General features: G+C 34.6%; 1 protein-coding gene across 2 annotated transcripts; it reads left to right on the forward strand.

Annotated features, from left to right (window-relative positions):
• Nucleotides 1-1,294: 1,294 nt before the first annotated feature.
• LOC142610986 (calcium-dependent protein kinase 26-like) lies at nucleotides 1,295-7,872 on the forward strand. 2 transcript variants are annotated; one of them, XM_075782979.1, is made up of 7 exons: nucleotides 1,295-2,836; nucleotides 3,573-3,716; nucleotides 3,853-4,005; nucleotides 4,733-4,848; nucleotides 4,966-5,130; nucleotides 6,221-6,445; nucleotides 7,320-7,872. In XM_075782979.1, the coding sequence occupies exons 1-7, from the start codon at nucleotides 1,843-1,845 to the stop codon at nucleotides 7,440-7,442; spliced, it is 1,920 nt and encodes a 639-aa protein (XP_075639094.1). In that variant the 5' UTR covers nucleotides 1,295-1,842; the 3' UTR covers nucleotides 7,443-7,872. The 2 variants fall into 2 exon arrangements, with proteins under 2 accessions (XP_075639094.1, XP_075639093.1); XM_075782978.1 differs by having other exon boundaries at nucleotides 4,966-5,133; nucleotides 7,320-7,869.
• The last annotated feature ends 6,249 nt before the right edge of the window (nucleotides 7,873-14,121 follow it).

Here is a 14,121-nt window from a genome sequence, read left to right on the forward strand (position 1 = left end):
TTATTCCCCCCTGACGCACGTTTCTCATGATTTTCAATTACTTAGTCATAGTAATAGATAAGATAAATAAGTAAAAAACTTTTAATCTCCAATATCTTATTGTCAAATTTCATTTGAATTTTTGTAAAGTTTCATGTAGTTTGATCATTCTAAACTGGACATTAGGCCTTAGTGTTAGTAGGATAAAAACTGTGCCAAAATGTGATGCATGCTTCTCATGACTTTCAATTGTCTAATCATAGTAATAGATAAATATAAGTAACCAATCTCCAATTTTTCATTGTATAATTGGGCCGTAATGCAATGCACCCTTCTCATAATTTTCAATTGCCTAGCCATATAATAGATAAATATAAGTAACTAATCTCCAATTTCTCATTGTAAAATTGGGCTGTAGTGTGATGCACGCTTCTCATGACTTCCAATTGCCTAATTATAGTAATAGATAAATATAAGTAACAGACTTCTAATCTCTAATTTCTCATTGTCAAATTCTACTTGAATTTTTGTAAAGTTTCATATGGTTTGATCATCCTAAACTGGACATTGAGCCTTAGGAGAAAAATTGTTTCAAATTATTATAAAAGTGAAGCTTAAAGGTGGGTTCACTTGAGAGTTGAGACCCTTACTTCATGTTATCATGGTTTATATTATATACAATGAAATTTGAAGAAGATGAGGATCAATTATTTTTCTTCCTTAAAAAAGAAAAAGAAGAAGTAAAGAATAAGCATATCTAGGAGAAAATCCTGCCAAAACAATGAATCAAAGTTGTTGAATTTAGGAGTAATGTTATCTTATTCATTCCTTCTCTTTATTATCCAATTAAAGCAAACGAAGCTACTAATCTTTTTATGCAAAAATAAAAGATAAAGCAAGAAAAGGACCAAAATACCCTCACCCTAAGACCCCTTAAAAACAAAACAAAAATAAAAAACACGTAAAGAATACACCGGCACGGGCCGGTCGCCGGCGGTGAAGAGTCTGGCCCACCGAGCCGCAACCTTAATCCAACTTCCACCTGCTGACTGATGTGAATTCAAGCCATGCTGTTAATGCTAAGATTTTTTTTTATTACTATTATTAAGTTAATTCTTTAAAAAAAAAAGAAGAGGTTTCGGGTCCAAATCACAGTCCAATTGGCACCATTAACAGAGAGCTAAACAAAAGAGTGACTCCAAAAAGATTATTTATTATTTTATAATTTTATACAGTAATATCGAAGAAAGAAAAACCCACGAAATTAAATTACTATTAAGACTTTAAATAACGCGTCCGACTCCGACCCTAGAAATTTGAGACATTCCAAACACAAAAACCTGCGACTCTCTCTCTCTCTCTGTCTCTGTGTGTTCCTCTTTTCCTTGTTTCTCTTCTCCTTTCGTGTCCTACATTAATAATCCGCGAAACAAAATTAAAAATTTCAATATACCCTTTTGTCACAAATTTCTCAACTACTCAAATATTTTGTTCTGTCTTTCCATGGCGCCCATTTTTTATTCATTCCATTCTCTGAATCTTTCTTCTTTGTAATTCTTCGGCGTTGATTGCGTCAATTCCACGTAATTTTCCATTGGTTTCCTCGAACTTTATATTCTCATTACGATAATCTTGCTTCGTTTTACAAGTCTTCTTTAAAAAAAGGAGAGGTTTTATTCAGGTTTCTCAGCGACTCTGTTGAATGGGTTTGTTTCGTACACCAATGGCTAATGCTTTTTGCTTCAGATTCCAATAACCATTTGCGAAAAACGAAATGGGGTTGTAGCGTTTCTCTCATATCTCACTTATATGGTTCGTACAAGAAGAAGAATACAGGGGCAAAAATAGTAACAATAGAATTCAATGGGAAATAACTGTGTGGGAAACAGAGCTCCTTCCAAGTATGGACTTCTGGAATCGATTTCCAAATCGGTTTGGTGGACTAGATCCCAGGACTGCATCGTTTCTCAGAAAGGAATTGCCAATGAATCATCAGCTTCTGTGAAAAAAGAAGTAGATTTTCCTTTACCTATACAAAACAAGCCTCCGGAAATGGTTAAGATAGTCATTGAAGATATTAAGCCAGTACAGCCCATTAGAAATGTAGAGGATGATAAATTAGCACAACCCGAGAAGCCGGACAAAGAGGAAGAGACTAAAAAACCTGCAGAACAACCATTGAAGCACAAGGAAGAGATTACTATTACTATTAAACCGGTACAGCTGCCAATTCCAATTCCAATTCCAATTCCAAAGGAGCAAGAGGAGGTTGCTAAGCCAATAGAGCTATTAAAGCCGAGGAAGCTTCCTTATAATGTGAAGAGATTAGCGAGTGCGGGGCTTCGGGCTGATTCTGTTTTGCAAACCAAGACTGGTCATTTGAAGGAGTACTATAACTTGGGGCCGAAGCTTGGGCACGGGCAATTTGGGACGACATTTCTTTGCGTGGAGAAGGGGACTGGGAGACAGTACGCGTGCAAATCTATTGCGAAGAGGAAGTTGTTGACGAATGATGATGTGGAGGATGTGAGGAGGGAAATTCAGATAATGCATCACTTAGCAGGGCAGCCTAATATAATCTCAATTAAAGGGGCTTATGAGGATGCTGTTGCTGTTCATGTTGTAATGGAGTTGTGTGCAGGGGGTGAACTCTTCGATAGGATCATTCAGCTGGGGCATTTTTCAGAAAGGAAGGCAGCTCAGCTAACTAGGACAGTAGTTGGTGTTATAGAAGCCTGCCACTCTTTAGGGGTCATGCATCGTGATCTTAAGCCAGAGAATTTTCTTTTTGTCAATGACCAGGAGGATTCGCCTCTCATGGCAATTGATTTCGGACTATCAGTATTCTATAAGCCAGGTTTGTTCCAGAAGTCTCCTTCCCTTTAACTTGTATTTCTTTGGCTTCACCTCAATTTGTCTTGTTCTATCATCTATAATTACTGCCAGTAGACTGTACTTGATATTTTGAAATTACATAAACTTATTACATATTGAATTGGGAACTCTCTTATGGACATATTTAGCCTCACCCTGTCCTATTGTAACTACTTTGCTAGAACAAGCTTACAAGCAAAATCTTTTTTTTTTTTACTTATATTTGAAATTTGTAACTAATTTGCTAGAGGTGGTAATGTAGATTTAATACAGTTCAAATAATGCACTTGGTTATGGTAAATGTGGCTATTAGTTTTTCTGCTTATGATACATTTATTGTTGCCTCAAGTTCTGGGGTAGTCTTTCTTGCTTTTTATTTATAGGATTAATATGTTTGGATTGGTAATTTTAAAGCTTTAGGCTCCCTATATATATATATATATATTAATGTAGAGTCTCTAGATCATTGTTGCAGGGGAGAGGAATCATTTGGGAGTTTTGAGATCAGCCTATACCTGTCAAATAAGTAGAAGAATTCTATTAGACAACCATAATGCAAATTATGTTGCTTTTGATTATACTGTGATGTTCACCAGATGATAGTAGATTATTTAGTAGCGTATGAACTCTTGATATGCATATTTTTTTTTTAAAGTTTTGCAGTTATCTAAATACAATTATGCTATGTGTATTTTATTACTGATAGTCCTAGATTACAGGGGAAATTTTCAGTGATGTGGTTGGAAGCCCATATTATGTTGCCCCTGAAGTTTTGCGTAAGGTTTATGGTCCAGAATCAGATGTTTGGAGTGCTGGTGTGATCCTTTACATTCTTTTAAGTGGGGTGCCTCCTTTTTGGGCTGGTAAGAATCCTAATATGCTTTAGAATATGGATTTTTATTTCTTCTTATTGGTGCTTTCATAGATTGTTTTACTATAGTTCTAGTAATTTAAATTTACTTTTTTCTTCTCTTCTTTTCCTTTTTCGTTTTGAAATAGAAACGGAGCACGAGATATTTGAAGAGGTTTTGCATGGTGACCTGGACTTCTCATCAGATCCCTGGCCTAATATCTCCGAGAGTGCAAAAGATTTAGTTAGGAAGATGCTTGTCAGAAACCCAAGAAAGCGGATAACTGCACATGAAGTATTGTGTAAGTTGTTTCTTTTTTTTCTGTTTCCTCCCCTACAGATATATCTGAGAATAATCATGCTAGTGATAGTATGGCAAGCCCCCTCTCAACAGATGGCATGACATACATGTAATTTCATTGACAATTTCCTATATTGGCCACTCAAATTGTTGCTTTTGGGCTTTTATTATATAATTGTTGATAGCCAACCCCAAACGTTTAGGTCTAAGCCTCGTTTGTTGTATTATATAGTTGTTGATAGATAGCCAGATGTGAATAACCTGACTGAGACCACTTAAACTCACCTGGTCTGTTACTTACCTTGTTTGTCAGAGCAAATTTAATAAGTAGCTTTCTGTTGTAATACTGATAAAATGGCTTGTAAAAATTTTGTGCCTGTTTTCTGCTAGTTGGCTGTTTGAAGAAAAGCCTTCATTAGAAAGTTTATTTCAGAGTCAGAAGATTTTTTTTTTTCTTTTTCTTATTTCGAAGGAATGTAGAATGACATGCATCATCACAGTCATTGCTGCTTGAAGTGAAAATAAGAAAAATGATTCATCAAACAGAAAAAGAAAATACAGCATAAGGAAAGTAGAATTTCAAAAGCATTTGGATAAGGCAGATGACTTTGCATTGTTATTCTATATATGTGAGCTATTTGTTTATTTGATGGACTTGGAACTCATGTTTATGTCAATATAAGGAAGTAATTCTTTTCCATTGATAATTTTTTTGTGATTTGTTGCAGGCCATCCTTGGGTTCAGGTTGATGGAGTGGCTCCAGACAAGGCTCTTGATTCTGCAGTATTGAGTCGCTTAAAACAGTTTTCTGCAATGGATAGGCTTAAGAGAATGGCTCTTAGAGTAAGTTGTTATTTTATTTTCACATAAGTCAATCCCAAAAGTATTTGTGACTAATTCTTTATAGATTTAATTATGTTAAGAAATTGCTTTCTTAATTTTTACATTTATTATCTGTAGGTTATTGCAGAGCACCTCTCTGAAGAAGAAATTGCCGGGTTAAAAGAAATGTTCAATGTGATAGACGCTGACAATAGTGGTCAAATTACTTTTGAAGAGCTCAAAGATGGACTAAAAAGATTTGGTGCCAATCTAAACGAGTCCGAAATACATGATCTTATGCAGGCTGTAAGTATTGTAACAGAAATGTATTTTACTCATATGCGACACTTGAAACCCATGAACTCTTGATTAGCATTTTAAATTAAAGGAGTAATGCATCATTTCTTTCCTCAAATTGTAAAATTTCTTTCTACTTGAATGAAAATAGAGGGTGAGAGATATCATCTTTGGTTATAAGGTTCAAATTGACAAGTATTTCTTTGGTTGAAAATAGAGGGTGAATTTTCCGGCAGACCCCAGGAAGTATTTCTTCCTCTTCACCTGCCAAGGAGACACAGAAATTCAGATATTTGAATCACTGAACTGGATTTTGACCATGGGACTTTCGCTTTAGGATATATGGTTCTAATTCTTTTGTTTTGTTGCTTTCTAGTGTTGTTATTTTTATGATTGAGATTCAAGGATTTACCTTACTAGCCCAAGTTCAGAACAGATATATAATCCCATTCAAGTGGTTTAGGGAAAAGGCCAATGGTTCAGATTTCCTTACACAAAAAGTCCAACATGGAGCCTTCTATTCATAACACAAAGAGAACTCTCTCATTTGGTTATCTACTTTCTGTCTTTCTCCTTCAAGGTTGCATTACCTGCACTTTGATGCATTATTCTTTCTGTTTTTGTTCCATCATTTCCTAATAACTTATCCAATTACAGCAAAATAACTGCTAATGGAGCTTTTTAAAAATAAAATCTTGTGGACGTAGTCTGTCTAATCGTTGGGGGTAGTATTTTATCATGGTGTTGGATTGAAAGTTTTTCTGGAATCCTTCTTTGTTACAAGGGTTGACCCATGTCTCAAAAGAAAAAATTCTGCCGCTGTAACACCATTTCTCCTGAAGTCGATGCATTGCTCCATGTTCTCCTGTTCTGTCACTGCTTGCACAGCATCATGCATGCAAAACCTCTCCAATGTATTCTTTTCCTTTATTCAAGGATGGCTATTCCTTAAGTATACATTTTTCTGAGTGTGGTTGTGTTTTCTCCTGTATTCAAATTGATATATATCTTGAACTTTGTTTAAATCCTACACTCTGCACAATATTCATTATATGTATTTTTAGACAATGGCCTAATGCTTGTTTTAAAATTACAGGCAGATGTTGATAATAGTGGCACAATTGATTATGGGGAGTTCATTGCTGCAACGTTGCATCTAAACAAAGTCGAGAGGGAAGATCATCTACTTGCAGCTTTTTCATATTTTGACAAAGACGGAAGTGGCTATATCACGCAAGATGAGCTCCAACAGGCTTGTGAGGAGTTTGGCATTGAGGATGCCCACTTGGAAGAAATTATCCGAGAAGTAGATCAGGATAATGTAAGTATATTCCTGGCGATCACATAATCTTATTTTTACTTAGAATTGAATAAGCCATCCTTACATCAATACCACATGTGGCGCATAGTGAAACTTAATACTTGGACAATTCTACGATGGGAATCTCTGACATGGGAACTAATAGAAAAGTAAAAAAATATGGCTAGTTATCAACCACCTTCTAATTCCTTCAGAAGCCATGTTGACAAAAAATGGACAGCTGCATGCAAACACACACAGAGACACACTATACAAAGTGCAAAAATGATGCCTGTAAAAAGAAAGAAAGAAAGAAAGAAAAAGTAAAAAAGAATTAAAAATAAGGGAAGAAGAGAGAGAGCTTGAGAATATGACGGGAAAAAAGGTTTAGTGCTAAATTGCTTTATATTCTGTTTAGTTGATCTTTCACTTCAAAAGCAATTATTGGTCTCAAGATCCTTTACGAACAATTTAGCCCCGAAAAAACAGATCTTATATGAATAAATTGATGGGAAATTTTATTATTGATATACGAATTTATTAACCCTACAAGCACCTTTCTGTCATGCACTGAACTCAAACTTTCGAGTTAAATGATTAAGGGAGAGAGAGAGACCCTTGGCTACAAAACTCAATGGTTAAGCTATACTTTTGTTATGTTGAAGCACATGAGAAATGGAAATTATTATAATACTGGCTGGAGAGGTATTACTTCAGTCGGGTAACCTCTTAATTCTGAACTTGTACGACCGATTAGGAATGACATAGACAAGTTGGCCAAATAGATTACACTTGAGTTCTAACTTATACAATCTTTTTTGTTAATGCTTCTTTAATACTGTAATTCAATTCTGTCTTCTTTTGATTTAAGATTTGCCTTGTACTTGTCTTTCAGGATGGACGGATAGATTACAATGAGTTTGTGGCCATGATGCAGAAAGGCAATGCTAGTTTGGGCAAGAAGGGTCAACAGAGTAGTTTTAGCATTGGATTTAGGGAGGCACTTTCTGTTTGCTAACATAGTGAGGCCTTTTTTCTTTTTCTTTTTCTTTTTTCCCGAACACTTGGTAACTTTTTCTTCCCCACGGTCTTGTGAATGTATACGACTTTCAAGATGTAAGGATCATCAGGTGCTGGTATATATAGTAGATGCCTCAATCCTTTAGCGTTCCAATGTTGAAATTACTTAATAGTTGCAGTTGTATGCTTGTGACTTACAGATCACAAAACAGGCTGAACTTTCCTATGTATTATGTGAAGGAAAGAAACTATCGAAGTAAAAATTTGTTGTTTCCTCACTCTCTCTTTCTCTCTCACAGACACACACGCACAACATGCATGTGTTAACTCACTTATCTTCCTCATAAAGTCAAATTCTGAATTTGTATATTTTGTTCCATAATTTAAGAGTACATTTCACACCACAATATTTTCAATTACTTATGTATAGCATTTGCGATGAGCGTCTCTTGTTTGAACTTATATCAAGGTCTTTTGGATACCCCTACTGTATTTGAATTTGAAATTGCCACAATCTTTCTATTCTCCATTGCTTTTGTTCTTCTTTCTTTTATCTTTTTGGATGAGTTAATTCTTCTTCCTCTTTTTGGGTTTTCAAGTAAGTTTTTGATAGATTTGAAAGAGATGCAACAGATGATGGTTTTGAAACTAAAACTGTTTGCATTATCAACTAACATTGCAAATGACAAAATTCTCAAAAAAAAAAGAAAAAAAAGAGAGCAAATGACAACTGTTGGTACTTCTAAAAGCTATGCTCTGGATAAGATTACTCAAACTTTGGTAAACCCCTATTGCTATATGTCCTGAATTTGAATTTCAGTATGTTAATTAATAAACATATATTTATAGATTTTTTCTTGGAATGAGAGGCCGAGCAAAGCTTTTAACTATTAAGGGGCGGGAATGAGTTGTCTTTAAAGTAAGACTGGGGACCTTGACTATTATTGAAGTCTCAAAATCTATTTTAAAGCTATATATATATATATATATATATATATATATATATATCCTTTTCTTCCGCCCCTAGTAAAATCAATGAAATAGTTTGCGATTTTTACTCAGGTGATCTAACTCAATCCATCCCAAAATGTATTGAGTTGGCCCTAGTTAGTGGTGCTCTTAGATCCATATTTAGGATGGATCAATACTGGGCAACTCTTAAGAAAATCATTTACATCATAGGCGTGATGACATACACGGTTTAGGGGAAACAACATACCACTTTTTTAGATTTTTTTTTTCTTCTAAATATGTTTTATGCATGACGTAATGTTTATAGATATATTTCCTTGCTTGTAGGGATGAAAACACTATAATTGGCCATTAATTCTAAGGAGACTGATATATATATTTTTTTTGAAGCCAAGGAGACTGATTTTTGAATTGGATGAGATAAGAGACTGATATCTGACTTTAGATTAAAGGATTTAGTTTATTACTTATTCATTTTATTTTTCCTTTTCTTAATATGTAACTAGGAATTAAAGTATTGTAATTTTCTATCTTAAATTTGAAATAGGGAAAGGAGCAATGTAATTTGCTATTTTCTTTATATTTGAGAAAATATAATCATAATTTTTAATCTTATAAAAATATTTTTTGAGGTTTCTTGATTTTTTTTTCCCATAATAATCAAGTGGCGATTTTATTGTAACTTTCTCGATCTAGTATGAAAAGCATTCTTAGTAGAACCTCATTTTGAGACTCATAATTGAGAAAGTACCTAAGAATTTTAGTCTTATCAGATCATGACTCCTGCAAATATTTACAATTAAATTTGTAACGCTAAAACGCTATGTTTTGGTTGTGTTGTTATTATGTTTCACATATCACTCATTACGAACAAATTTTTTTTTTTTTGGGTGAAATTCATTACGAACAATTATAGTATTCTACGCTATTTATAACTCACTTCCACTCTAGTCAAATAACATCTTACAACAAAAACGCATAGATGGCACTAAATATTCACCAAATATATATGTAACAGAACACTTTTGCTAACGAATTTTTGTTTAATTTGCAACAAAATTATGCTATAATAATCAAATCAGCACGTCAATGGTCAAACCCGTATCAGTTTGTGTTCAGATTAGTCTAGTTTTCTCCAGGTCAAAATTTCCCCTCTATCCATATCCTCTTTTTTCTCCTTTGCATTTGGATGGGCTAACGAGTTCAAGTCCAATTATACCTACTCCTAGCCCCCACCAATAAGCCCAAATATTCAAATTAAGCTTCATGAAGAAAACAAGGAAAAAAAAAATGAAAATTCTAAATGTTTTAAAAAAATATTGGAGTGGAGGATATTGGTATATATTCTAAATGTCTCTTGGACGAAGTGTTTTTTTTTTTTTTTGGAGAAAGAAACTGATTGATTTTATAAATGTAAATCAACTACATCCAATTGTAAAATCAAAACAAAATGCGATGAGACATCTTCCATCTATACTTGAAAATTTGGTATGCGTAACGCATTTTTCGCCAGACTATGAGCTATCCTATTGTTGTTTCTCTTAATGTGAGAATACAACAATCTTACATAATTATTAGCAAACATCTTCACATCCTCTATCAACAAACCCATTGGTGATAAGATATGCTCCTCTGACTTCAATGCTTGAATCAGTCCAAGCGAATCACCTTCAAGAATGGCGCTTAAGAAACCCAGCTCAAACGCAAAAGACAAAGCCTTTATGGCTGCCAGTGCTTCAATCTCATCAGCCTTGTATGCTTGATGGATTTTTGCTAAGCAAGATGCCAAAACAACTCCCTTATCATCCCAGATTACTACTCCAATACCGGACATATGAGATTCACTAAATATAACTTTATCAAAATTTATTTTTACCAAACCCGCTTGCGGATACCTCCATCTTGATCCTCTGTTGCCACTATTCATTATCTGTACCTCAGGAACTTGCTGATTTGCACGAAATTGTGCCAGCATCTCCTTCGACTGTTTTGCCACTTGATGAAGCGAGATAGGTTGTAAATTCAGTCGAGCTTTATTTCTCTGATTCAACACCATCCAAGCCGTGTATGCAAACAGTTCTAATGGCTTTCCTTCTGCAATCTGCCATGATAGCAGCTCCTTAACATCAGAAAACCCCACCTCAAAACTAATCCCAGCTTTCCAATAAAGAACTAATCCCCCATTCCTCCCTACTCTTGGTACAACCCATCTATGATCAAAACCAATACTACTTTAGACGAACTCTAGCCTTGCATCAACTATAAGTGTCTTGGCTAAAAACACCACAGTGGGATCTTTTGCCCGTACAATTTCAATGAGCTCCCTCCCTGTACGCAGGTTCCCAAGCCCAAGATAGTTCCAAGCTAAACAACTCATTGCTGTTGGCGGGGCTAAACGACAGCTCTCGCCACTACTGAAGGTGCGTTTTCGTCCTTGAGAGTAGCTTGAAATCGTTTTGCTAACGATTCAGGTTGAACCGCCTCTGTTCTTGCTGCTTTTTTTTTTTTCCCTGAAGGTTGAGAGGTACCTGCCGTGTTGCTTGTGATTTTTCTTTCTCTACATGTCCAGGTAGGGGCTGCACGATTTGTTTCTAGATAGAGAGCCCTAGCTCCTTGAATGTCACATGACTTTTTAAGTTGTGAGGAATCACTTAAATTGTCACATGAGCTAGGGTTTTTAGCAATTCTCTTACCCGACCCCAGTAGTGTAGCCGCACCAAACTCCTTAGCCAAACAAACCTCCTCATTATTTGCTTCCAAAACTGATTCGGTTTGATTAGGAGTCTTTAATTCCATTGCAATTTCCTCATTAACTCTGTCTTTTAAATCCGTAGTCTTCTTTCTAATTTTATCCACCTTAATGCGTATTGATGAGGTATTAGTATCACCTTCAATTCTGTCATCACTGCCTACCGTTACAACTTGTGACTGATCCAGCATCTTTCCTCTACCTGAACTAGAATTCTGGTCAAAATCACAATCAACTAATGAACCCGAACTCATCTTCTTCTTCGCTGCATAGTATCCTAGGATTGAGATTGCATTTATCCTAGCAGCTACGAAGGTGGGTGCCCTCAATTGTGGTCCAAACTCACGCTGTTCCACTTTGAGCGTGCCCTCACTGTCAATCCACAGCTCACAATCTCTGTCGTCGTGAGTAAGCCGCCCACACCAGTAACATAAATTTGGCAACCTCTCATACTTGAATGAAATCCACACCTGTTTTTTGCCTTCACCAAATGATATTAATCTGCCATGACACAAAGGTAAAGACAAATCGATGGAAACCTGAACACGTATAAAGTGACCACCATGGTATAGTTTTGGATCATTTGACACTAAGACCTCTCCCAACACACTACAAATTTTCTTTGCCGCCTCAATTGTCATGTACTTTATCAGAATTCCATGTACTTGAACCCATAGCTTAGTCTTCACAAATTGTATATCTTCCAGTAGTGACTCATTTTTATATCAACTCATCACCACCAAGTGTTTGTCAAAACTCCATGGTTCGCCTTCTAAAATTCTGTCCACATCCTCCTTATTGTCGAAAGTGAAAAGAATTTTATGGTCTCCAAAACTCTGAATCTTGAAACCATTCTTGGTTCACCATAGTGGGGTGAAAGTCTTAGCTATAATCTCCATATTGGTGGCTTGTCTACTTAAAAACTTTGCAACAATGGAGAAGCTCTCAACTTTTTCATCATCAAGTAAACAACAACCTAGCCCCTTTCTATCAGAGAGAGTGAGTCGATTCCATGATTGAGCCAAATCATCCATCCTCACTCACACTCGAAGCTGTTTCCCAAACCCCCCAAAAAATAACCCAACAAGCCTAAGAATAACAGTGTTACTCCCAGGATACTAAAGCACCTTCTAAGAAGGGACACTCTAATTCTACTATGTAAAGGAAATAGAAAGAAAAGACTCCACTTCTAAACACAGAGAAACTTTTTGTTCTTGGATGAAGTGTTAGTTGAACTACAAGACTATTAGTATATATTTCATTAATTATCTTAAAATAAATTGTAGTTAATTATTAGAATACGAATTTGGTAAGGATGAGGTGTAAAACTCGTGTTTTACACCATCCAATAAGAGATTGCCATATCAACATTTTACTTAAAATTCAATACATCCTACCACACCTAATAACATATCAACAAACTCCTAATTTAGTTGGATTTATAGATGGGTATTAGAATTGATTGAGTGTAGTTGTGCTTATTCTTAAATATGTGATAAAATGATGTGACATGTTGGAATTGAAAGGGTAAAATATTACACCACATCTTTACAGAATTTAATCTCTAATTATTAACATTTTAACATCAGTCATTCTAACATCAGTTAAGTATATATTTATATATCAACATTCCAATGGAGCTTCCTGCTCATTTGTCAATCTTCAACTCAACCTAGCCAAGAAAGCCTCATTCCTAGACTTCATTTCCATAATACCAAGACCTCCAAGGTGTTTTGGAAGAGCGATTGTTCTCCACCTTACAAGATGCAGCTTTCTTTTCTCTTGAGTTCTTCACAAAAAATCTTTATTCTAATGGCACCAGGAACCAACATTGGGTGAAAAAAATATATCCTAGATTTGGTTATAAATCAAAATCCAATTTGAAACCCAAAGCTTCTTATCATACTCAAAAAGTAATGCTACATCAAAGCAGACCATAAGATATGGCCATTATATATATACATCGGCACAAAATAATAGCTAGTCCTACACATACCAGCAGAGAATTATGGTAACAATAAACTAACATGCCTACTAGTCCAACAATATGATTATGTTTGGTAACAATTTTTGTTTTCTATTTTCAAAAACTTGTTTTTTGGGAATATAAAGAAAAAACAATTTTCTTATATTTTTTAAATTAAAAACATGTTTGGTTCGTTGAAATTAAAAAGATAATTTTTTGAAGAAAAAAAATAGAAAATACTAAAATATGCTATTACTAAGATCTAAACTCTAATGCTAACTTATTAAAAGAGATAGATTCATTAAATTAAATGTATTTTTCATTAACTTTTAAAAATTAGAAACTGAAAACAGCCTTTTGCATATTCTCAGTTTCATTCACAAATTGAGTTTTGAGAATAATTTTTGTTTTTAGTCCATTTTGGGTTGCCAAACAAGTTTTTTAGTCTCAAAAATAAAAAAATTGTTTTCAAAAACAAAAAATAAGAGAAAAAAAACAGTCACCAAATATACCCTAAGCATTTTTGCTTTACTTCTCTGCCGAAAGGTAACTTAGTCCTACACCAAGACTTTTGGCAAAGAAGTGAAGAAGCAAAAATACCTACCAATTGATCATAGGACATCTGATTCCTGAAGTAGATTTAGGGTCTGTTTGGTTTTGCAATTCTGTGGAGCAAAAAGAGTGATTTTAAATGAAAACCCAAAAACGAATCGGCACTTAGCTTTTCTTTTTTAAAATTGGGAGGGGGAGGCATGTTTTCAAATTGCAACTCATGGACTGCATAAAAAAAAGATAAAAAACCATTTTAGTCCCTAAATTTTACCAAAAATTTATTTTTCTTCAGTAAGCTTTAAAAAGTTTATTTATTTTTCATCCTTAAACTTCATAAATAGTTGTTTTAATAGTTTAGAGGAAAAAAATAAGAATAAAAAAATAAATTTTTTAATAGTTTAGGGATAAAAAAAAAAAAACTTTTGATAACGTTTAAAT

Source organism: Castanea sativa, chromosome 9 (genome assembly GCF_040712315.1).
Source record: "Castanea sativa cultivar Marrone di Chiusa Pesio chromosome 9, ASM4071231v1".
Classification (NCBI taxonomy): Eukaryota; Viridiplantae; Streptophyta; class Magnoliopsida; order Fagales; family Fagaceae; genus Castanea; species Castanea sativa.

Bases quoted from the DNA above. Each gene is read 5' to 3' on its own strand.
- LOC142610986 (XM_075782978.1), top strand. From the start codon at position 1,843: ATGGGAAATAACTGTGTGGGAAACAGAGCTCCTTCCAAGTATGGACTT. The intron at 4,006-4,732 runs GTAAGTTGTTTC...GATTTGTTGCAG, and splicing joins AACTGCACATGAAGTATTGT to GCCATCCTTGGGTTCAGGTT. The intron at 5,134-6,220 runs GTAAGTATTGTA...TTAAAATTACAG, and splicing joins TACATGATCTTATGCAGGCT to GCAGATGTTGATAATAGTGG.